The sequence below is a fragment of the Natator depressus genome, chromosome 1 (genome assembly GCF_965152275.1).
Source record: "Natator depressus isolate rNatDep1 chromosome 1, rNatDep2.hap1, whole genome shotgun sequence".
In the NCBI taxonomy this organism is placed as follows: Eukaryota; Metazoa; Chordata; order Testudines; family Cheloniidae; genus Natator; species Natator depressus.
Window position 1 is genome coordinate 53879461 of NC_134234.1, and position 25136 is coordinate 53904596.

The 25136-nt window shown below is 41.8% G+C and overlaps 1 protein-coding gene across 1 annotated transcript in view; it reads left to right on the forward strand.

The window, feature by feature from the left end:
• The window catches only part of LOC141981972 (complement C4-like), a 93047-nt gene that overhangs the window by 37471 nt on the left and 30440 nt on the right, over positions 1-25136 (forward strand). The window contains exons 20-25 of the mRNA XM_074943589.1: positions 914-1053; positions 1617-1829; positions 5402-5453; positions 13088-13168; positions 19938-20141; positions 23923-23998. Coding sequence (XP_074799690.1) covers positions 914-1053; positions 1617-1829; positions 5402-5453; positions 13088-13168; positions 19938-20141; positions 23923-23998 — 766 coding nt within the window. The remainder of the gene's footprint in view (positions 1-913; positions 1054-1616; positions 1830-5401; positions 5454-13087; positions 13169-19937; positions 20142-23922; positions 23999-25136) is intronic.

Here is a 25136-nt window from a genome sequence, read left to right on the forward strand (position 1 = left end):
TAGCACTTTGAACCTATGAATCTTTCACTGTATTTAGTGATGCCTGTGTTCATATTAAGTAAATCTGGGGAGCAGGTGCAGAAAGAAAATTCCAAAGTAATCTTATTCAGAAGATTTTATCTTAATATGTGGTACGTTACCATTAATAGATTCATTGGTTTTGAATAATAATACCTAGCACTTTGCATCTGTAGATCTCGACATACTTCACAAAGAGGTCAGTGTCATTATACCCATTTTAAAGATGGGGAAACTGAGATACAGAAAGGTGACTTCCATAAGAAAGAAAGTGACTTCCATAAAATCATCAAGCAGGCCAGTGACAGATATGGGAATAGAATCCAGATCTTCTGCATCCCAGTCCTGTGTTCCATCCACTAGGCAACATTGCCTCATACATGCAGAAGGGATCATTGGTTTGGCCATCTAGTGTGCTCTCCTGTATAACACACACTATAGAATTTCACTCCGTTAGAGTCCTAGTCATAGAATTTAAAACCAGAAGGAGTCACCAGATCATCTAGTCTGATCTGCTGCATAGCACAGGCCACCAGCACCAGAGTGGGGAAGGGTCCGTTTGGAGCATCCATGGCTGTGCAATCTCCATCTGATAGGTCATGTAGAGTAGGCATGCCTGAGGCTGCAATCATGGTTGCAGAGATGATCTGCTGCTGCACTCCAGCCTTGGGGAAGGAATCTGTCTCCTAGACCTCCCCGGGACTTCCAGCACAATGCTGGGCTTGATGCATGATAGATTTGGACATATGTTTGTTTCTGAATGGCAAGAAAGGAGCACAGCTATTTGTTCTTTTTTAAATGTAACATCTTCATGAGTGCCTAAACTAACAGCACTCTGAAAAGCTAACATACCGTGAGTTTGCTGGGTCTGAACTCCAGTTTTCTCCTCCACCAGGATTCTGCGTAGCTGACCCCAAGACCTTTAAGGTTTTCAAAGATTTTTTTGTATCAGTAAGGTTACCATATTCAGTTAAACGGTACGAGCAACTAGAAGTAAAAGCAGTTGTCTACAACTACCTTTCTGAAGATCTCAAGGTAATGTTACTGTAGTACATTGCTGAACTGTTTGCTATATAAATCACCCAGCCACCAATCCTTACTTCCTTTGTCAAGTTTCAGCTACATTGTCTGAGTTGGCCATACTTGGCTGGGGTCCTTTGGGCTCTGTAGAAATGAGCAGAGCTAGGATACAGGGAAGACTGCTCCCTCAAGCTTCAGGGACGAATGGAAAATAGCATTAATGTTTATATTGCATGTTTTCAAAGCAATAAACAAATATTCACTAATTTATCCTTACATCCCTCCTGTAGGCAGGTGAGTACAGTTAGCCCCATCTTTGAATAAGCAGCTCAGTCTAAGTGGTTTAGCTGGGAGGCAAGATGGTCTAATGGATTAGCTATCAGACTGGGAATTAATAGATTGCAGTTCTGTTCTTGGTTTTGATAATGATTCATTGTGTGGCCACAATAGGCACTTAGCTCCTCTCAACCTCTGATCCATTTGAGGTTTGCTCTTCATTGCTTATATCTGTCAGGATATCTATTTCCTTGAGCAGTGGTGTAATAAATATTATTACAAGCATTTCCTTGTTTCAATAGGTTACAGTGAAGATGATCGCAGTGGAGGGGGTGTGCAGTGCAGGGACAGCGACAAAGGATGTCCAACAGAAACTAACTGTTAAGGGAAACTCAGCAGTGCCTGCCTATTTCTCAGTAGTTCCACTCATTGTAGGGAAAATTCCAATTACCATTACTGCTTTTGACCCAATTTCTGGGCACAGTGATAGTGTTATGAAGAACCTCAAAGTTGTGGTAAGTATAACAGCATTTGATCAGCTCAGCTGTGGTGCAGAAAAAGCTCCCTTTCTGTCTGTCTCTGTTTCATTAAATATACACATAATTGTGTGTATGGAACTCTCAGGAAGAAAATAGCACTAGAAAGTAGTGACTAGAATGAATTTAGCACAAAGAAGAAACTTCATTCTGGGATTGACCTATGACTACAATTACCTATTATAAGGTGGGTGCACAACTGGTTGAAAAAGCATACTTAGAGTAGTTATCGATAGTTCACAATCAAGCTGGAAGGGCATATTGAGTGAGATCCTGCAGGGATTTGTCCTTGGTCTGGTTCTATTCAATATCATAAGAACATAAGAACGGCCATACTGGGTCAGACCAAAGGTCCATCTAGCCCAGTATCCTGTCTTCCAATGGTAGCCAATGCCAGATGCCATAGAGGGAATGAACAGAACAGGTAATTATCAAGTGATCGATCCCCTGTCGTCCATTCCCAGCTTCTGGCAAACAGAGGCTAGGGACACCATGCTTGCCCATCCTGGCTAATAGCCATTGATGGACCTATCTTCCATGAATGTATCTAGTTCTTTTTTGAACCCTGTTATAGTCTTGGCTTTCACAACATCCTCTGGCAAGGAGTTCCACAGGTTGACTGTGCACTGTGTGAAAAAATATTTCCTTTTGTTTGTTTTAAACCTGCTGCCTATTAATTTCATTTGGTGGCCCCTAGTTCTTGTGTTATGAGAAGGAGTAAATAAAACTTTCTTATTTACTTTCTCCACACCAGTCATGATTCTATAGACCTCCATCATATCCCCCTGTAGACGTCTCTTTTCCAAGCTGAAAAGTCCCAGTCTTATTAATCTCTCCTCAGACGGCAGCCGTTCCATACCCCTAATAATCTTTGTTGCCCTTTTCTGAACCTTTTCCAAGTCCAATATATCTTTTTTGAGATGGGGCAATCACGCAGTATTCAAGATGTGGGCGTACCAGGGATTTATATAGAGGCAATATGATATTTTCTATCTTATTATCTATCCCTTTCCTAATGATTCCCAACATTCTGTTCGCTTTTTTGACTGCTGCTGCACATGGATGTTTTCAGAGAACTATCCACAATGATTCCAAGATCTCTTTCTTCAGTGGTAACAGCTAATTTAGACCCCATAATTTTTTCTGTATAGTTGGGATTATGTTTTCCAATGTGCATTACTTTGCATTTATCAACATTGAATTTCATCTGCCATTTTGTTGTCTAGTCACCCATTTTTGAGAGAACCTTTTGTAGCTCTTTGCAGTCTGCCTGGGACTTAACTATCTTGAGTAGTTTTGTATCATTTGTAAATTTTGCCACCTCACTGTTTACCCATTTTTACAGATCATTTATGAATATGTTGAATAGGACTGAGCCCAGTACAGACCCCTGGGGCCACTATTTACCTCTCGCCATTCTGAAAACTATTTATTCCTACCCTTTGTTTCCTATTTTTAACCAGTTACCATCCATGACAGCCAAGACCAACCTTCCCTCTTATCCCATGACTGCTTACTTTGCTTAAGAGCCTTTGGTGAGGGACCTTGTCAAAGGCTTTCTGAAAATCCAAATACACTATATCCACTGGATCCCCCTTATCCATATGCTAGTTGACTCCCTCAAAGAATTATAGTAGATTGGTGAGGCATGATTTCCCTTTACAAAAACCATGTTGATTATCCCCTAACAAATTATGTTAATCTGTGTGTCTGACAATTTTGTTCTTTACTATAGTTTCAACCAGTTTGCGAGGTGCTGAAGTCAGGCTTACCAGCCTATAATTGCCAGGGTCACCTCTGTAGCCCTTTTTAAAAATTGGCATCACATTAGCTATCCTCCCGTCATTTGGTATAGAAGCTGATTTAAATGATAGGTTACAGACTACAGTTAGTAGTCCTGCAATTTCCCATTTGAGTTCCTTCAGAACTCTTGGGTGAATACCATCTGGTCGTGGTGATTTATTACTGTTTAGTTTATCAATTTGTTCCAAAACCTCCTCTAATGACACCTCCATCTGGGACAGTTCCTCAGATTTGTCACCTAAAAAGAACGGCTCAGGTTTGGAAATCTCCCTCACATCCTCAACCATGAAGACCGATGCAAAGAATTCATTTAGTTTTTCTGCAATGGCCTTATTGTATTTGAGTGCTCCTTTAGCATCTCGATTGTCCAGTGGCCCCACTGGTTATTTGGCAGGCTTCCTGCTTCTGATGTACTTAAAAAAATTTTTGTTATTAGCTTTTGAGTCTTTGGCTAGCTGTTATTCAAATTCTTTTTTGGCCTTCCTAATTATATATCTTCATAAATGATTAGGATAATGGCAGCAAGAGTACATTTATAAAGTCTGCGGATACCACCAAGCTGGGTGGGCTTGCAAGCACTTTGGAGGACAGGATTAGAATTCAAAATGATCTTGACAAACTGGAGAAATGGTCTGAAGTGAACAGGGTGAAAATCAATAAGAACAAATGCAAAGTACTACACTTAGGAAGGAATAGTCAATTGTACAAATACAAAATTGGAAATGACTGCCTAGGGAGGAGTACTGAGGAAAAGGACCTGAAGGTTATAGTGGATCACAAACTGAATATGAGTCAACAATTTAATACTGTTGCAAAAAAAAGTAGACATCATTCTGGGATGTATTAGCTGGAGTGTTGTAAGCAAGACATGAGAAATAATTCTTTGGTTCTACTCAAAAATGAGAAGGCCACACTGGAGTATTGTGTCCAGTTCTGGGCACTATGCTTCAGGAAAGATGTGGACAAATTGGAGAAAGTCCAGAGAAGAGCAGCAAAAGTGATTAAATGTCTAGAAAACACGACCTACAAGGAAAGATTGAAAAAGCTGTGTTTGTTTAATCTGGAGAAGAGAAGACTGTGGTGGGACAGAACAGTCTTCAAGCATATAGAAGGTTGTTATAAAGAGAAGGGTGATAAATAGTTCTCCTTAAGACGTGACGACTAGCAAGAAGTTAGGACTAAGTATATCTAGACCATCCCTGACAGGTGTTTGTCTCATATCACTCTAATCAAGGCCATTAGTTGTTTCAGATGAAACTTGTATGAGCTTTGCATGGTCAGCATCTTTTAACTATTTTTTAAAAATAATTGGTTAAAAGAAAAGTACCTTAATTCCAGATGTAGTTTCTTTATTGACACTTTGCCTAGCGTGTGTGTGTGTGTGTGTGTAAAACTGAGCCCTCCTATGGACTGTAGATGTAGGTTTCACTGGCTAAAAATAAATGTCAAAGCTTCACATTTCTTGTTTGTTTTTAGTAAAATGTTTCATCTGAAAAAAAAAATGCTTTTTCTAACAAAAAGGCTAGTAAAAATCATAATCAGTTCAGCTGGTATATTTATGGACTTGAAATGCTGACTGTAGGTACTTTTTACTGAATTGGATCAGAAATCTCTATCCAAATGAAATTGTTGCTGCCATATACTGGTCCAATATTATGTTAGAGATGATATGTTTTTTAGCAGTTAAGTCCTCAGGATGAAATAATTTGCAATGGGGTTGACCTATTTTTTTTTTCTTTATTGTGCAGACTGAAGGCATTTTACGTACCGAAGAAGAGACCATTTGCATTAATAATAATTGTAAGTTACAAGATGGGTTTTATATTTTCAGATTTCCACCATTTTTAGTCTAATAATCTGATTTCAAAATGCTTTACAACCATCTGGGCTAGTAGGATCATAGGAACTGCCTATGGGAATGCTAGGCCCGTCTACTTCTGGATTCAGAGTAACAGCCGTGTTAGTCTGTATTCGCAAAAAGAAAAGGAGTACTTGTGGCACCTTAGAGACTAACCGATTTATTTGAGCATAAGCTTTCGTGAGCTACAGCTCACTTCATCGGATGCATACTGTGGAAAAGACAGAAGATGTTTTTATACACACAAGTCATGAAAAAATGGGTGTTTATCACTACAAAAGGTTTTCTCTCCCCCCACCCCACTCTCCTGCTGGTAATAGCTAATGTAAAGTGATCACTCCCCTTACAATGTGTATGATAATCAAGGTGGGCCATTTCCAGCACAAATCCAGGTTTTCACCCCCCCTCCAAACAAACCCACTCTCCTGTTGGTAATAGCTTATCTAAAGTGATCACTCTCCTTACAATGTGTATGATAATCAAGGTGGGCCATTTCCAGCACAAATCCAGGGTTTAACAAGAACATCTGGGGAAGGGGGGGTTAGGAAAACAAGGGGAAATAGGTTACCTTGCATAATGACTTAGCCACTCCCAGTCTCTATTCAAGCCTAAGTTAATTGTATCCAGTTTGCAAATGAATTCCAATTCAGCAGTCTCTCGCTGGAGTCTGGATTTGAAGTTTTTCTGTTGTAATATCGCAACTTTCATGTCTGTAATCACGTGACCAGAGAGATTGAAGTGTTCTCCGACTGGTTTATGAATGTTACAATTCTTGACATCTGATTTGTGTCCATTTATTCTTTACGTAGAGACTGTCCAGTTTGACCAATGTACATGGCAGAGGGGCATTGCTGGCACATGATGGCATATATCACATTGGTAGATATGCAGGTGAATGAGCCTTTGATAGTGTGGCTGATGTTATTAGGCCCTGTGATGGTGTCCCCTGAATAGATATGTGGGCACAGTTTGCAACGGGCTTTGTTGCAAGGATAGGTTCCTGGGTTAGTGGTTCTGTTGTGTGGTATGTGGTTGCTGGTGAGTATTCGCTTCAGGTTGGGGGGCTGTCTGTAGGCGAGGACTGGCCTGTCTCCCAAGATTTGTGGGAGTGTTGGGTCATCCTTCAGGATAGGTTGTAGATCCTTGATAATGCGTTGGAGGGGTTTTAGTTGGGGGCTGAAGGTGACAGCTCGTGGCGTTCTGTTATTTTCTTTGTTAGGCCTATCCTGTAGTAGGTGACTTCTGGGAACTCTTCTGGCTCTATCAGTCTGTTTCTTCACTTCCGCAGGTGGGTATTGAAGTTGTAAGAATGCTTGATAGAGATCTTGTAGGTGTTTGTCTCTGTCTGAGGGGTTGGAGCAAATGCGGTTGTATCGCAGAGCTTGGCTGTAGACAATGGATCGTGTGGTGTGGTCAGGGTGAAAGCTGGAGGCATGTAGGTAGGAATAGCGGTCAGTAGGTTTCCGGTATAGGGTGGTGTTTATGTGACCATCATTTATTAGCACTGTAGTGTCCAGGAAGTGGATCTCTTGTATGGACTGGACCAGGCTGAGGTTGATGGTGGGATGGAAATTGTTGAAATCATGGTGGAATTCCTCAAGAGCTTCTTTTCCATGGGTCCAGATGATGAAGATGTCAGCAATATAGCGCAAGTAGAGTAGAGGCGTTAGGGGACGAGAGCTGAGGAAGCGTTGTTCTAAGTCAGCCATAAAAATGTTGGCATACTGTGGGGCCATGCGGGTACCCATAGCAGTGCCGCTGATTTGAAGGTATACATTGTCCCCAAATGTAAAATAGTTATGGGTAAGGACAAAGTCACAAAGTTCAGCTACCAGGTTAGCCGTGACATTATCGGGAATAGTGTTCTTGACGGCTTGTAGTCCATCTTTGTGTGGAATGTTGGTGTAGAGGGTTCTACATCCATAGTGGCCAGGATGGTGTTATCAGGAAGATCACCGATGGATTGTAGTTTCCTCAGGAAGTCAGTGGTGTCTCGAAGGTAGCTGGGAGTGCTGGTAGCGTAGGGCCTGAGAAGGGAGTCTACATAGCCAGACAATCCTGCTGTCAGGGTGCCAATGCCTGAGATGATGGGGTGCCCAGGATTTCCAGGTTTATGGATCTTGGGTAGTAGATAGAATATCCCAGGTCGGGGTTCCAGGGGTGTGTCTGTGCAGATTTGATCTTGTGCTTTTTCAGGGAGTTTCTTGAGCAAATGCTATAGTTTCTTTTGGTAACTCTCAGTGGGATCAGAGGGTAATGGCTTGTAGAAAGTGGTGTTGGAGAGCTGCCGAGCAGCCTCTTGTTCATATTCCGACCTATTCATGATGACAACAGCACCTCCTTTATCAGCCTTTTTGATTATGATGTCAGAGTTTTTTCTGAGGCTGTGGATGGCATTGTGTTCTGCGCGGCTGAGGTTGTGGGGCAAGTGATGCTGCTTTTCCACAATTTCAGCCCGTGCACGTCAGCGGAAGCACTCTATGTAGAAGTCCAGTCTGCTGTCTCGACCTTCAGGAGGAGTCCACCTAGAATCCTTCTTTTTGTAGTGTTGGTAGAGAGGTCTCTGTGGATTAGTATGTTGTTCAGAGATGTGTTGGAAGTATTCCTTGAGTCGGAGATGGCGAAAATAGGATTCTAGGTCACCACAGAACTGTATCATGTTCGTGGGAGTGGAGGGGCAGAAGGAGAGGCCCTGAGATAGGACAGCTGCTTCTGCTAGGCTAAGAGTATAGCTGGATAGGTTAACAATATTGCTGGGTGGGTTAAGGGAACCATTGCTGCGGCCCCTTGTGGCATGTAGTAGTTTAGAAAGTTTAGTATCCTTTTTCTTTTGTAGAGAAGCAAAGTGTATGTTGTAAATGGCTTGTCTAGATTTAGTAAAGTCCAGCCACGAGGAAGTTTGTGTGGAAGGTTGGTTTTTTATGAGAGTATCCATTTTTGAGAGCTCATTCTTTATCTTTCTCTGTTTGCTGTAGAGGATGTTGATCAGGTGGTTCCGCAGTTTCTTTGAGAGCGTGTGGCACAAGCTGTCAGCATAGTCTGTGTGGTATGTAGATTGTAATGAATTTCTTACCTTCAGTCCTTTTGGTACGATGTCCATCTGTTTGCATTTGGAAAGGAAGATGAGGTCTGTCTGTATCTGTACAAGTTTTTTCATGCAGTTAATAGATTTCCACGCCATACAGCTAAATGCAGTGCCTTGCATAATGACAGGTTTCAGAGTAACAGCCGTGTTAGTCTGTATTCGCAAAAAAAAAGGAGTACTTGTGGCACCTTAGAGACTAACCAATTTATTTGAGCATAAGCTTTCGTGAGCTACAGCTCACTTCATCGGATGCATACTGTGGAAAAGACAGAAGATGTTTTTATACACACAAGTCATGAAAAAATGGGTGTTTATCACTACAAAAGGTTTTCTCTCCCCCCACCCCACTCTCCTGTTGGTAATAGCTTATGTAAAGTGATCACTCTCCTTACAATGTGTATGATAATCAAGGTGGGCCATTTCCAGCACAAATCCAGGATTTAACAAGAACGTCTGAGGAAGAGGGGGGTCAGGAAAACACATTAACACCACCCTATACCGGAAACCTACTGACCGCTATTCCTACCTACATGCCTCCAGCTTTCACCCTGACCACACCACACAATCCATTGTCTACAGCCAAGCTCTGCGATACAACCGCATTTGCTCCAACCCCTCAGACAGAGACAAACACCTACAAGATCTCTATCAAGATCTCTATCTGCGGAAATGAAGAAACAGATTGATAGAGCCAGAAGAGTTCCCAGAAGTCACCTACTACAGGATAGGCCTAACAAAGAAAATAACAGAACGCCACTAGCCGTCACCTTCAGCCCCCAACTAAAACCCCTCCAGCGCATTATCAAGGATCTACAACCTATCCTGAAGGATGACCCAACACTCTCACAAATCTTGGGAGACAGGCCAGTCCTTGCCTACAGACAGCCCCCCAACCTGAAGCGAATACTCACCAGCAACCACATACCACAGAACAGAACCACTAACCCAGGAACCTATCCTTGCAACAAAGCCCGTTGCCAGCTGTGCCCACATATCTATTCAGGGGACACCATCACAGGGCCTAATAACATCAGCCACACTATCAAAGGCTCGTTCACCTGCACATCTACCAATGTGATATATGCCATCATGTGCCAGCAATGCCCCTCTGCCATGTACATTGGTTAAACTGGACAGTCTCTATGTAAAGAATAAATGGACACAAATCAGATGTCAAGAATTGTAACATTCATAAACCAGTCGGAGAACACTTCAATCTCTCTGGTCACGCGATTACAGACATGAAAGTTGTGATATTACAACAGAAAAACTTCAAATCCAGACTCCAGCAAGAGACTGCTGAATTGGAATTCATTTGCAAACTGGATACAATTAACTTAGGCTTGAATAGAGACTGGGAGTGGCTAAGTCATTATGCAAGGTAACCTATTTCCCCTTGTTTTCCTAACCCCCCCTTCCTCAGATGTTCTTGTTAAACCCTGGATTTGTGCTTGAAATGGCCCACCTTGATTATCATACACATTGTAAGGAGAGTGATCACTTTAGATAAGCTATTACCAGCAGGAGAGTGGGGTGGGGGGAGAGAAAACTTTTTGTAGTGATAAACACCCATTTTTTCATGATTTGTGTGTATAAAAACGTCTTCTGTATTTTCCACAGTATGCATCCGATGAAGTGAGCTGTAGCGCACGAAAGTTTATGGTCAAATAAATTGGTTAGTCTCTAAGGTGCCACAAGTACTCCTTTTCTTTTTACTTCTGGATTCCATCTCTGACAGTGGCAAGCACCAGATGCTTCAGAGGTAAGTGTAAGAACCTTATCTAAAGTGACATTCCTGTCCCCATGCTCTGTTACATGGCACCGGGAAATAAGCTGAAATATTTGATTGAAATATTTCTTGTATGTTTTAAGTAAATTTTTATCCTGGAAAATCGATGTTTGTTGTCCCTTTTCTGTGGTTTCATGCTAAGAATAATTGTACTGCCAATCCTTGTTTACCAGAATGATAGTGACTAGCAAGACAGCTACAGTTACCGCCATAAAATATTTCCTTTTTCTCTTTTTCAGCAAACAAATAATTTGACATGTGAATGTGTCAAAGTACTAAAAATTAATATTGATAAAATTTCACTCCAAATCAACAGCCAAATCATGTTCCCCTTGCTCAGTGAATAGTCTCATTAACCTAAATGGGACCGACTGCTCACAGAGGAAAGCATGCACACGTTGTCCTCTAGATAAACTATGATAATGTTCTGCTCTCAGTTCAATTGGTTGACACTAGAGCTGGGCAAAAAGTTTTAGGACAAATAGTTTCTTCACCAAAAAATGCAGTTTTGGGTCTGTTGATACTATTTGAGAATTCAACATAAATTTGCTGAATAGTTTCAGCCAAAAACAATTTTTGAGCTTGCATGTGGCAGACTCAAGTTCAAATCCCTGTTCCAATGACTATGTATGTTGTACAAAGTGGAATGGCTTCAATAGGAGAGATTGAGAAAGACACATCCCAGCGTACCCTGTTGCTCAGTGGTTAGGGCACACAACTGGGAGGTGCGAGACCCAAGTTCAAATCATTGCTCTGGGTTAGACAGAATGGGACTTGACCCTCAGTCTCACACATCTCAGTTGAGTGCACCACCTCCTCTTCTAGTTTTGTGACTGGTGTTTCCAAATTTCCTTGCTTTTAATTTAAAAAAGAAGTGGTTAAAAATGTTTAAAATCTAAATAATACATTTCATTTGACCTGAATCTATATATCTTTTGTTTTGGCAAGAAAACGAAAAAATTTCCATTTTGATCTGATATGAATTATTTTAGGGTTTGGGGGTTTTTTTGGTTTGGCCAATGAACCAAAATATCGATTATACACACACAGCTCCAGTTGTCAATAAAGTTGTTTCTTGTGAACAAAATGGAAATGTGGTTAAAAAAAACAATCTAAGTTTCCAGTAAAATCCTGTCTGACAGCCATCGAGAGATATGGGGAGTGTTAGTAAGTTATAGATTGGGATGGTCAAACGTACTGACCCTCTGAGCTGCATATGATAATCTTCAGAGGTTTGAGAGCCGGACGTGCCGGCCAGGGCTCCAGCCCTGAGCCCCCCACCTCCTCCCTGCAGGGCAGAAACCCCAAGGCCCAGCAGGCACCTCCTGCGGGGCTGAAGCCCCAAGGCCCACCACCCTGCTGCTGGGCAGAAGCCCCGAGTCTCTGCCCGCAGTCTAGTAGGCGGAGAACGGGGGAGTCGCTCCGCGAGCCACACTTTAACTGTAAAAGCACCGCATATGACTCACAAGCCGCAGGTTTGTTCACCCCTGTTACAGATTATTGTAACAGGCTATAAATCCAGTGGTGCTATTCAGTCCATGAGTTTTAGTGTCTAGCAAAACTATGAATTTAAGCTTGCAGGTTTGTCTTTTGAAGGTGTTGTGCAGATTTCTTTTGAGGATGAGAAGAGGTGTGATATAGAGTGATCGTTTTGTGAAAAGTGTTCACCCATGGGTGATATGGTGTTTTTGTCTTTTATCGTGTTCTGTCTGAGTTCATTCAAGAGCACAGTGATTGTATGGTTTCACCTACATGGTTGTTATTGGGGGTTGTTATTGGCATTTAGTGCACTGGATGAAGTACACCACATATCATGATAGGCATGTGTAGGACTCCTGCATCTTGAAAGGTGTATTGTGGGGGGTATTGATTATCGTAGCAGTGGAGATATGTCTATAGGTTTTGTGTCTGGTGCTGCTTTCAGTTGGTGTGTCCTGGTCTGTGGGGAGCTTGCTTCTGATGATGAGCTTGGAGCGGTTGGGGGGTTGTTTGAAGGCCAGAATATGGGGTTCAGGAAATATTTCTTTTAGGATGTGGTCCCCATCAAATATCGGTTGTAATTTTTTAATGAGACCCCCATATGGTTTCCGGTGTCAGGTGGTAGGTGACAACTAGGGGTGTGCAGTTGAAGGGGGTTTTATTTCCATACTGAAGCAGCTTTCTCTCAGGGCATTTGAGTGACCAGTTCCACGATGCAATCTACTCTGGTGGAGAGAGACTTTCATTGGAAGACTTTCATAGCCAGAAAACTGTTAACCCTTTGCTGACACTGTACTGTCTATCAAGAATAATTCATTCACACATCTTTCTGCGTCCCTGATCCCTTTTTAAAATGCTGTTCAAAATCATTTCTTCATAACTTACACGTTTCTCATGCTAGCACTTACTGGCCCTGGTTCAGCAAGGTGCTTAAGCATGCATGTCACTTTAAGCATCTAAGTAGTGACACTGAAATTTCCTTGCAATTACTCAGGTGCTTAAAGTTAAGCACATGCTTAAATACCTTGCTGAATCAGGGCCACTATTATCAGCTCTTCATGCTGCTTCTTGTCTGCCCTTGACCTGAACTCTCTCAACTTCCTAATGTAACATTTCTGTTGTAACTGCTATGCATTGTGAGATATTGGTAAGAAGGATACGTTTTTAAATTAAATTGTATTGGATAACACTTAAAGAGTTCTCATGCACATCTTCTTTTCTAGTTAGAAACCTTGTTCTTGATCTGAAGAAACCCTCTGATATGATACCAGAGTCTGACAGCCATGTCTTTATGAGCGTGAAAGGTAAAAATAGCCTCCAGAGATTAAAATGATGGCAAATGATATGCGAACTGGTGGATCAGGTTCATAAGCTGATCTCTGTAAATCTGAGTCACAATTCTTTCCTGGGGTTCCCCTGTCATTCAACAGGAAATATTCTACTGTTGGTTTGTCCCAAATCACTGAGAGAGGCAGAGCCAAATCTAAGCCGTGCCCCTCTCCATCTACCTCTGCATAGCAAATGTGTATATATAATCTAATATTGGTTGTGTCTGTGTAAAACACACAAAAAATTATGTTGAAAGAACATTAAGGTTGCAAAGTCAAGCATACAGAAGTTAGGAAATGCCAGAATCATATGCATTATGAAAAGTCTTTAACTACATGATCAAATATTATTTTTTCCATGGGAGCCCTGCCTCATTCAGTGCATAGACTGTACAGTACTCAAGTAAGAAGCAGCAATTCAGAATTTTTTTTATCTTCATTGGTCAGTCATAGAATTTCCATTGCTGTTCAATCTGGGATGTCGGATAACTTGGTTGTCCCTTAACAGGTAGATTTCTCTGCCACAAAATACTGTGCACCTGTCTGGACACACATGTAGCCTTATTGATGGATGTGTATATTGATCATTGATTAACCTCTTAGACAGCATTGGTTAAAGATTCAGTCTCCTGAGGGCCGGAGTATCAGGAATATTATTATTATTAGAAGACCCTAGGAGCACACAAGAAACAATTCCAGTTTATTACAAGTTCTTCTAGTAACAAATTCTCTAAGCAGATAAACAATCCAACAAATACTAAAATACAATAGCGGATACAGAGAGAGTGCAAAATGTTTAGCCCTATGACCAGTATCACTCACATCTCCTGCTGGGGGACCCTGGAGTGTCAATCATTATTCTCCTCATCATTGTCATCATCACTACCCATGGTTGACATCTTGGCAGCTCCTCGTACATTTATTCTCCCCTCCCACTACACAGACCTGGCAATATCTTTTATCCCGAGTTACGCTTAGGCCTACTAAGGCTCATACATATGCATAAGGCTGTCAACCCCTTTTTCCTTATTTGCACTTCCACACCCCATAAACTTATGGGTGCTCTGCTTTTCATAGGTTATCCTGGTAGACCAGGTCTACATTACAAACTTACATCACTATAACTATGTCACTCAGGGGGTTGAAAAATCCACACCCCTGAGCAACACAGTTATAGTGACCTAACTCCCGGCGTAGACAGTGCAATGTCGATGGAAAGGCTTCTCTTGTCAACATAGCTACCGCCTCTCACAGAGGTGGAGTAACTGTGCTGATGGGAGAAGCTCTCCCGTCAGTGCATGTAGCATTTTCACTGATGTGCTACAGCAGCACAGCTGCACTGGTACTTAATGGAGTCCTGCCCTTAGTTCCCCTTATTCTCATTAACATCTGTGCAGACACATCTGGACGGTAACCTGCAGTTCCTGCAGAATTTCTTATGAGGTTACAATCGGGTGTCTTGCTGTCTAGACCCTGTGCCCTTTTAAGGAATTTGATTTGTTTTGTATACTCCAAGTTTCACCTCTCTTAAAAACTGCTTGCTTACAAAATCAGACAAAAAATACAAAAGTGACACAGCCACACTATTCCTGAAAAATGGTTTACTTTCTCATTTTACAATATAATTATAAAATAAATCAATTGGAATATGAATATTGTACTTACATTTCAGTGTTTAGTATATAGAGCAGTATAAACAAGTCATTGTCTGTATGAAATTTTCGTTTGTACTGACTTGGCTAGTGCTTTTTTATGTACCCTGTTTTAAAACTAGGCAAATGTCTAGAAGAGTTGATGTACCCCTTAGAAGACCTCTGTGTACCCCAAGGGGTACATATACCTTTGGTTGAGACCCATTGGCCTAGACGAATACATTGTGGCATATTTTCTTAAACATTTTTTTACATTTATCTTGTAACTTTACTGGTACAGGGTTATTCCTGGGTTACCTACTTATGTCAACCTCCTGAGGCCTGGTATAGCTAAGCTGAAATCATACAGGCCTCAGCCTGTAGACCTTGCATTATAAATACATATTTATCTCTCATAAATATTGTCAATCTTATACTCCTATGATCCTATCATGCTTAAACCTGTCCATTACACATTAATTAATTATACTTAACCACAACAATAAATCCTCTATTAAATGATTAATTAAACTAATTGGCTACACATAGCTCCCACAGGCACAGTGAAATCAATGCTTCTTGTTGATCCTGGCTTCCTGAACTGGCACATATCCACTTACCTCAAATTTGTCATGAGAATTCTTTGGGAGTTCCATCGTATTCAAGGGAACAAGGATCTTCCAATACATGAAGGCCTAAATAATATATTAAGATTCTGTTTCAAATCCAGAAAACCTTTTTGGCTTGCAATACAAGGGTACATCTACACAGCGACAAAAGACCTGCAGCGCAGCTGCAGCTTGCCCGGGTCTCAGGCTGTGTGGCTATAAAGTTTCAGTGTAGATGTTTGCGCTTAGGCTGGAGCCTGGGCTCAGGGACCCTCCCCACTCATGGGGTCTCAGATCCCAGGCTTCAGCTCAAGCCCAAATGTCTACACTGCAATTTTATAGCTGTGCAGCCTCACTCAGCTGACCTGGGCCAGCTGTGGTTCTTTTATTGTAGTGTAGAGATACCCCAAGAGCTTGAAGACTTGGGGTGGAAGGTGGACGGATGCCAATGTCCCAAATACACACCGAATCGAGGATCATGTTGAAGAATGCAGTGGCTTTTCACTCCCATAGAAAATATGGTTCACTTTGAATTGCATGCACACACCACATGGCAGATGTGCCTACTTTCTCCATAAATGGGGACTGAGAGATAAAGGCACAATCCTATTTGTGACTGTGGAAACAGATTTCAAACTATGGAACACCTCATCAATCAATGTGTCAAATAATCATATCTCAGTGGTATCTCTGCCATCCTCTCCACTTCACCTGAAGCAATCAATTGGATCACCAACTTAGACTTGATATTCAAAATTGCTTGTTTTTAAGCCAGATGAAAGGAGAAGAAAAATAGAAAGGAGGGCTGGAAGGGACCTCAAGAGGTCATCTAATCCATTCCCAGTGCCAAGCCAGGATTAAGATAGCTAGACCATCCCTACATGTTTGTCCAACCTGGTCTTTAAAGCCTCCAATGACAGGGATTCTACCATCCCTAGGTAACCCATTCCAGTGCTTAACTATCCTTATAATTAGAAAGTTTTTCCTAATATCTAACCTAAATCTCTCTACAGAAAACAGTTGCTTTCACTAACACAACCCTGATTCACCTGCAGAGTAAAATCCATCCTGTGCATTGAATGAGGCAGGGGTTCTGTGGAAAAAATAGTATGTGATCATATAATTAAAGACTGGATCATAACGCGTACTCAGAGAGGGGCAAATTAAGGTTGCACGGGTAGCCAATTTTTGTGTAATTTCCTAGTTTTTTAAAAAATCAAACTGAAAAAAAAACCCAGATATTCCATCATGTGGCATCATATTGACACCAACATGGGTCATCAGCAGGGTTGGAACTTTTAGATTCACTGCACAGACCTCTGCCTGTGGAGCTAACAAAGTAACTGATAGCAGGAGAAGTTGTCATCCTCTATGTGGACCAGCACTAGAGGGGGAAAAGCAACACACTTTGCCAGAGGGTTTCACTGATGTCTGCTGACAGCGGAGAAATGGTGAGACTTGGGAATCATGGGTTCCATTACAGGCTCTGGAGGGGAGTTTTCCCTAGTGGGCGCAGGCTCTTCTGCCCATTTGCTCCAAGCTTGACCCCATCTTTCCTATCCCCTCCAACATGTCCCTGTCCTGCCTCTTTCCCAACCCTGATTCCTTGTCCCAGTTGTGTTCTTCATGCCTAGCCAGTTCCATTCTCCATTCCTCAGGCTTCTCATCCCAGCCCTGGTCTCCTTTCCCAGCCAGTCCCAGTTCCCATCTCCTGGCTTCTTTCTCAATCTGTGTCTTCACCCCAAGCATCTGGTCATCCCATACCCTCGTTCCCCATCCCCATAAGCTCCAGTCCCAATCTCCTTCTCTGGGCTCCTTCTCCAACATCCAGTATTTCCACCCCACCCAGCTGCTTGTTTCAGTCTCTTTGCACATCCAGTCTTAATTCTCCCACTTCACCCGGGCTCTTCATCAGACCAGCCTCTTTCCCCTTCACCTCTTCCCCTGGCCCCACTGGTTCCCAGTCCTCATCTCCTTGCTCAACCAGTCTCATTCTTCTCCCCCAGTCTCCTAGACCAACCACAATCTCCTTCCTCATCCACTGGCTCCTAGTGCCCCCTCCTTTTCCCTTCCTGGCTCCCAATCTCCTTCTCCAGCTAGTCCCAGTCCCCCACAACTGTCTCCCAGTCTCAGTCTATTTATCTTACCAGTCATAATCTTCTCTGCACCAGGCTCCAAGTCCTAGTCTCCTTGCCCATCCAGTCCCAGTCTCCCCTTTACCCCCGACTCCTGGTCCCAATTTTCCCTCTCCCCCCATACCCTTCAGCCTCCAGTTCCATTGTATGCATACCTCCCAACGTCCTTGTCCAAATGAATTCACTCTGTCTCCCCTGCCACACACACACACACACACACACACACACACATTTCAGGTCCAGCTCTTTCCCCTCTGCATTCAGTTATTCAGTTCAGGTGGTTCATGCCTCCTGGGCCCAGTAGGAGAGTCTTTGAAAGCATGGGAGAGACAGCCTCCCTGCTCACAGTTCCAGTGCTTGGACCTGGCACAGCTGGGAACTTGTGACACTTTCTCAGGATGCCCATGACTGTTACCCCACTGACCCCAGCGAGAGGAAGACTTGCTGGTTCTGGGTGTCAGCTTCCTGACACCACCCATCTGTTAGCCACCCAAACAATCTCCTCAGGGCTCTGTCAGCCCTTACTTTGCCTTGCGGGTTAACAAGAGGTGTACCCCAGTCCTCAATCACCTTTGAAATGTTCCCCTGTAGTATCCAGCTCCTGTTGCTGGACACTCTCAGGAATTGCCAGATTCGCTATTCCCAGTGTACACTGAGAGTAAGTTCCTATATAACATCACAACACTGAGATAGAGCTACAGCAAAAACAATCATAAGTTTATTATCAAAAGCTAAAATGTAGGGGACAGTGAGTAAGGACTACAGAAACAGGAATGGTTTCATATAAAACAAAATCGTAAAATGCCAAGCTGGGTCTACACTTATCAGTGGTTACCTTTCCTACATAATGAAGTAGATTCCCCACCCCCACCCCAAGTTCAGTCTTATGCAGAGATAGCTGGTTTCAGACAAACCAGGATCCAAGCATTCATGACGCACCTTCCCTCTGCCATGGGTTTTCCTCAGTGAGTGGATAACAAAATGTCTCCTTGCAATCAAGGAAAAGAGGAGACTAAGGGGGGATATGATAGAGGTCTATAAAGTCACAAGTGGTCTGGAGAAAGTGAATAAGGAAAATGTATTTACTTCTTCACATAATATAAGAACTAGGGGTCACCAAATGAAATTAATGGACAGCAGGTTTAAAACAAATAAAAAGAAGTTCTTCACACAGCTCACAGTCAACCTGTGGAACTCCTTGCCTGAGGAGGTTATGAAGGCTAAGACTATAACAGGGTTTAAAAGAGAACTGGATAAATTCATGTAGGCTAAGTCCATTAATGGCTATTAGCCAGGATGGGTAAGGAATGGTGTCCCTAGCCTCTGTTTGTCAGAGGGTGGAGATGGATGGCAGGAGAGAGATCATTGATCATTACCTGTTAGGTTCACTCCCTCTGGTGCCCCTGGCATTGGCCACTGTCGGTAGTCAGCATACTGGGCTGGATGGACCTTTGATCTGACCCAGTATGGCCATTCTTATGTTCTTATGTTTGAAGTTCATTTTTTGTCCCTTCAGAGACATCAGAAACCCCCTGTGGTTTAGTCTCCAGTTTCAGCCCAACCTCTTGTTGACTTCATGTTTAAATTGGTCTCCCACTGTGTTGGCTTATAATACTAATGTACATGTGAACCAAGATGGACAGGTGAATATATATCCTAACTCCTGTCTGGAAGAAACCTGTTTTTTAATTTGGTTAGTGACAGACTTTACAACATAGTTTCAATACATATACACAACATCTTTAAACACCATCTGTACATATATCTCATGATGATTATGAGGATCAGTATAAAATAAGCCTTTATTAGAGGCCTTACATGACATTCTTTATGGGTAAATACTATGAAAGTGGTCCGCTAGGTGCAGAGAGTTTGTCAAGCCTACTCAGCGTTGCTGTTACAGAACACTAAACCATTTGCCAGTTGTCATGGAGGTGTGCTTAGGGTCACAGAACTGCAATTGCAGGGAAAGTCGTGGTCAACCCTGGGCTGGCTTATGCCCAGTCCAGATGGAATTTTCAGAGAATTAAACTGAAGATATAACAAATGTCTACTGAGCATATGCAAACTATGATTTTTCAAAGACTTGTAACTTGGCCAAATTTGGGTAGATTTTTCACCGGCATGGCAAAAGGCATATCACTGGCACAATGTTCCCACACACGCCCCACCACACCCACCCACCCACCCACACACCCCCAAAATTCAAGTCACTGCTCCAAAGCATGCTAGAACTTCTGAAATAAAAGATGGTCGGAAATATTTAACATCATATAACCAGTTATTTTAGGGTTATGTTTACTCTTATTTTTTACCCTTTCCAACCTTTAAATACAATAATTTTGGTCTGATTTTTTTTTTGCCAATATAGGGGATATAATGGGTGAGTCCATTCAAAACTGTCTTAGTCCAGCTGGAATTGATAAGCTTATCAAAGTGCCAACTGGTTGTGCTGAGCAAACTATGGTGACAATGGCTCCAGCAACGTATGCCATTGAATACCTGGATGCAAGTGAACAGTGGATCAACTTTAAACCTGAACGGAAAGAAGAAGCCTATAACATGATTGCACAAGGTATGCGGAACATCTTCCTCCTCCCCGCCCCCCCACCAAAATAGCAAAACTATTTTACTTGTTCTCTCTTTGCATTGTAGAGTAAACATTGATGTTAGACATAGGACTGAGCTTGATTCTAACTAACTTGCAGAACTATTATGGACATTTAGCAACCAGGCACAAAATCTGCACATTCACCTGCCAGGATGATAATGGAAGAACAAATGAAATTCCATACACTTATAAAATCAAAGGGGAAGGGTGTAAGCAAATCCACAGCTGTCTGTGAACTGATAAAGATCCAAGTCAATGGAGTTGTGTCAGTTTCTACCAGCTAAGGCTCTGACCCAAAGATTCTTTTTGGTTAATTAGAATTCTGCAAAACTTTTCTAATATAATTAGGGGCTTCCCTTCCCCACAACTCCTGTATGGGCATGGAACTCCCAGTGATATGAATGCTACTTAGGGCTTCTCTACATGAACACTTAGTTCACAGCAAGTTGGGGTGTAAGTCTACTCTGCACTAACCTGCCACGCACTAAGTGTCCATGTGGACACCGCTGCCACGCAATATCTGCTGGGCCATGTATTTACATAAGTCTATAGAACGTGGTGTCTTTTAAATTAATTCAAATGCGGCTATAAAAATATCCCCAGCTCTTAAAATTCCTCCAGCTTGTTACCTATTTTATTGATGATCCAAAGCTACTTTTCCCTGCTTTCATCTGGTAGCATCATTTGTCACAAGCCCATGAAAAAAGCTACAGCCCTCCATTGCTGGATGCCAGTACTTAGGTACACTATAACCTCTGCTCTCACAGCAATTCCCTTTGAAGTTTTTCCAGGCTATCAAATAAGACTGGGAATGAAGTAAGACATTGCAAACCTTACTACAGAGTTGTCATTGTGCAACATGCAGAATAGAACCGCACCTGCAGTTTATCCCCTTAAATAAATAGCTATTAATGAAATATTCTCATGACAAGAATTATATTGTGGTGAAACATATTCCTCTTGTGTCTTTATTACAGCAGAGCTATATATATGGTTACCATTTGTACTTGCTTATAAGCCAAACACACTTTAATATGAATATTGAAATTGATCCATATATCCAATTATCTTTGAGAGCTCCTGGAGGACAGATGAGGTCCCAGAAGACTTGAGAAGGGCAAACATGGTGCCTATTTTAAAAAAGGGGTGAGATGAGGAGACAGAAAATTATAGAACAGCCAGCCTCACTTTGATAACTAGAAAGATACTGGAACAAATTATTAAACAAGCAATTCGTAAATGTGTGGAAGATAACAGGGTTATAAGGAATATCCAGCATGGATTAGTCAGGAACAAATCATGCCAGATCAACCTAATTTCCTTCTTTGAGAGGGTTACTGGCCTAGTGGATGGGGAGAAGCAGTAGATTTGATATATCTTGATTTTTGTAAGGCTTTTGATAGTCCTGTGTGATAGTCTCATAAGCAAATTAAGGAAAGGTGGTCTATAAAGTGGGTGCTCAATTTGTTGAAAGATATACTCAAAGAGTAGTTATCAATGGTTTGCTGTCGAACTGGGCGGGCATATCTAGTGGGGTCCTGCCAGGGTCAGCCTTGAGTCTGGTACAATTCAATATTTTCATTAATGATTTGGGTAATGGAGTGGAGAACATGCTTATAAAATTTGCAGATGACACCAAGCCGGGAAGAGTTGCAAGCACTTTGGAGGACAGGATTAGAATTCAGAGTGGAGAACTGGTCTGAATTCAACAAGATGAAATTCAATAAAAACCAGGACAAAGTACTTAACTTAGGAAGGAAAAATCAGAATACACAACTACAAAATGGGGAATAACTGGCTAGGCAGCAGTGCTGCTGAAAAGGATCTGGAGTTATAGTGGATTACAAATTGAATATGAGTCAACAATATGATGCAGCTGCAAAAAATGCTAATAGCATTCTGGGATGTATTAACAGGAGTGTTATGTGTAAGATAAAGAAAGTAATTGTCCCACTGAACTCAGCACTGGTGAGGCCTCAGCTGGAGAAATGTGTCCAATTCTGGTTGCCACACTTTAGGAAAGATGTGGACAAATTAGAGAGTCCAGAGGAGAGCAAGAAAAATGAGAAAAGGTTTAGAAAACTTGAGCTGTGAAGAAAGGTTTTAAAAAAACTGGTCATGTTTAGTCTTGAGAAATGAAGTGTGTGGGGGGGGGGCAGAGCCTGATAACAGTCTTCCAATATGCTAAAGGCTGTTATAAAGAAGACAGTGATCAATTGTTCTCCATATTCACTGAAGATAGAACAAGAAGTAATGGGTTTAATTTGCAGCAAGGAAGATTTAGGTGAGATATTAGGAAAAACTTTCTAACTAAAGGAGTAGTTAAGCTCTGGAACAGGCTGCCAAGGGAGGTTGTGGAAGTCCCACACCCCAACCACCAATTTCATGAGCATTGATGGCCCACCATACAATTTCCATCCCCAGATGTGGCCCTCACGCCAAAAAGTTTGCCCACCCCTGGTGTAGAGAAATCCTTCCCTCGCTCCAGCGCCTTTACACTGAATCAAAGAGCCAGAGTGACTCTAAATGCCCCAGATGCAGCCAAGGCTGGCTCCATGTTGGGAGATGCTGGAGGTGAGAGGGGTGCAGGGAGGCCTGGATTGTAGTGTGTGGGGCTGCGGCAATCTGGGCTGTGCTGTGACCCATAGGCAGCCGGTGACAGGCTGCCATAACTTACACTGGTTCCAAGGGCTGTTAGTGTTATGTCAGGGCCTGCTGAACATCCCAACATTGGGAGGGCATACAAATGACTTAAAGCCACCATACCCACTTTCCTCCATGGGCTATGAGTGCTGTGTTGCGCAGCACAGAATCTCACCCGTAAGAGTAATGATGGAAAATAGACTTTTGTCTGGCAGTTAGATGAATGGAGATCTTTGGCCTTGTTGTATTTCTGTTACCACGGGCCTCGTCAGAATAATTTGTTCCCACCATCATTGGATTCTGTGCATGTTAACAACGAATTAGAGTGCAACGCAAACCTGAAGTATGTTAGAATGTGTTGCACGCATCTGACTGGAAAACAGAAACACTTTGAACCTGAGGTGTTTGGTCAAGCATCATTTCATTTTCTTAGTAGTTGTATTTATCTAAAATCCCCCAAGGAAACATGATGCTGTTCTATTACTGGTGATTAATTATTATTAATAAAACATAGTTCTACTGTGCCTTTTATCAAAAGATCAGAAAGAACTTTACAAGGATGAATATCACTCTCACATTAAAGGTGGCAAAACGAGGTGCAGAAAAATGAAGTGACTTGTTTAAGTCAATGGCAGAGCTGGGAATGGAGCCCAGATCTCCTGACTCCCAGTTATGTGTCCTATCTGCTGGACCTCACTGCCTCTTTTGTGTCTTATTTTGTCCCCTTGTACAGCTCCTCAAGAAGGTGGCAGTACTTGGGGATGGATATTCAGGGACCCACCAGGCAGAAATTCCTTGGTATCCACAAATGCTTGTAATATTGATGCCCTTATGCCAAGCCAAGTAGACCCATCAAGGCAGGACTTAAACAAAACTCGTGCTCCCTTTCCTCTACTTTATTCCAAAGGCCTGCTGTTGCAATCAATCACACACACACGCAGACCAAAACAAAACAAAAAAACCTTTATGAGGAGCAAACAAAAGCAGTGGAGTGCACTTCCATGTTAATCCAGGTGTTGCATGTAAAGGCCCAAAATGCATAAATACAAGTCCATGGACAGTTATATTCTTAACCAATATATTTGATTGCTTGTTTATGCAGGTTACACGAGACTTCTTGAATTTCAGAAGGAGGATGGCTCTTATGGAGCATTCAAAACAACCCCCAGCAGTACCTGGTAGTGTATACGTCATAATCAGTCTTAGTTCTTGTTTTATATTATAAAATGCCAAGGTTATCACACATCGTGCATCAGAAGTTTAGTTCCTGACTTTTGGGGCCAAATTGCACCCATATACTTGAGTGCATCTAATATGTACACAGATAAATTAGCTACATACACAGCTATGTGAGCAGGCTTCACACGTGCACAATGGGTATTTGCAAAAATATGGATGCAAGTTTGTGTGCCTAAACTTTGATTCTTTGGCTTTTTATGGCCAAATAGTTTTTATTGTTAATAAAGTGAGACTTTTTTCTGAACAACTTTCAGTGACCAGCTAATGCTGTTGTAATTATGTGGGCACATGCAAGCATTGTTTAATAAGAAATGCAAACACGTGGGCGGACACTTCTATATATGTTTAAAACTGCTTATATTGGTTTAATTTTAATTCATCAATGCAAGAAGAGTATCCACTTGTCTGGTTTAACTAAAACAATAGAAATTCACACTGCTAGTTAAACCAATGCAACTTGGTGTGTAAACCAGGCTTCATTATACATGAGACTGGATCTGTCTTTCTCGCTATCTTTCTGTATATCTATCTCTCTGTATCTTTTACACTCATGAAAAACCCATGTCAGAAGAGAATTGGGCCCAGTGCGGTAGTGAGTATGTTGTGCCCTAAGGTATGAATTGCACTGAGATTCTTCAAGTATCAGGGGGTAGCCATGTTAATCTGTATCCATAAAAACAACAAGGAGTCCGGTAGCTTATGCCTAAATAAATCTGTTAGTCTTTAAGGTGCCACCGGACTCCTTGTTGTTTTTGAGATTCTTCAGTCTTTCTTGATGCCTCGTGTATCTTTCGGCATTGCCCCATAACTACCATTGACTGGTCAATGTTACACGTAGCAGTAGCTTGTGCAAAATTGTATCAGAATCTTCTGATGTACTAATTAGAGCTGTCAATTAATTGCAGTTAACTCACGCAATTAACTAAAAAAATTAATTGAGATTAATCGTAGTTTTAATCACACTGTTAAACAATAGAATGACAATTGAAATTTATTAAATATTAAATATTTGGATGCTTTATATTACTATTTTTCATTACAAATATTTGCACTGTAAAAATGGTAAACAAAAGAAAT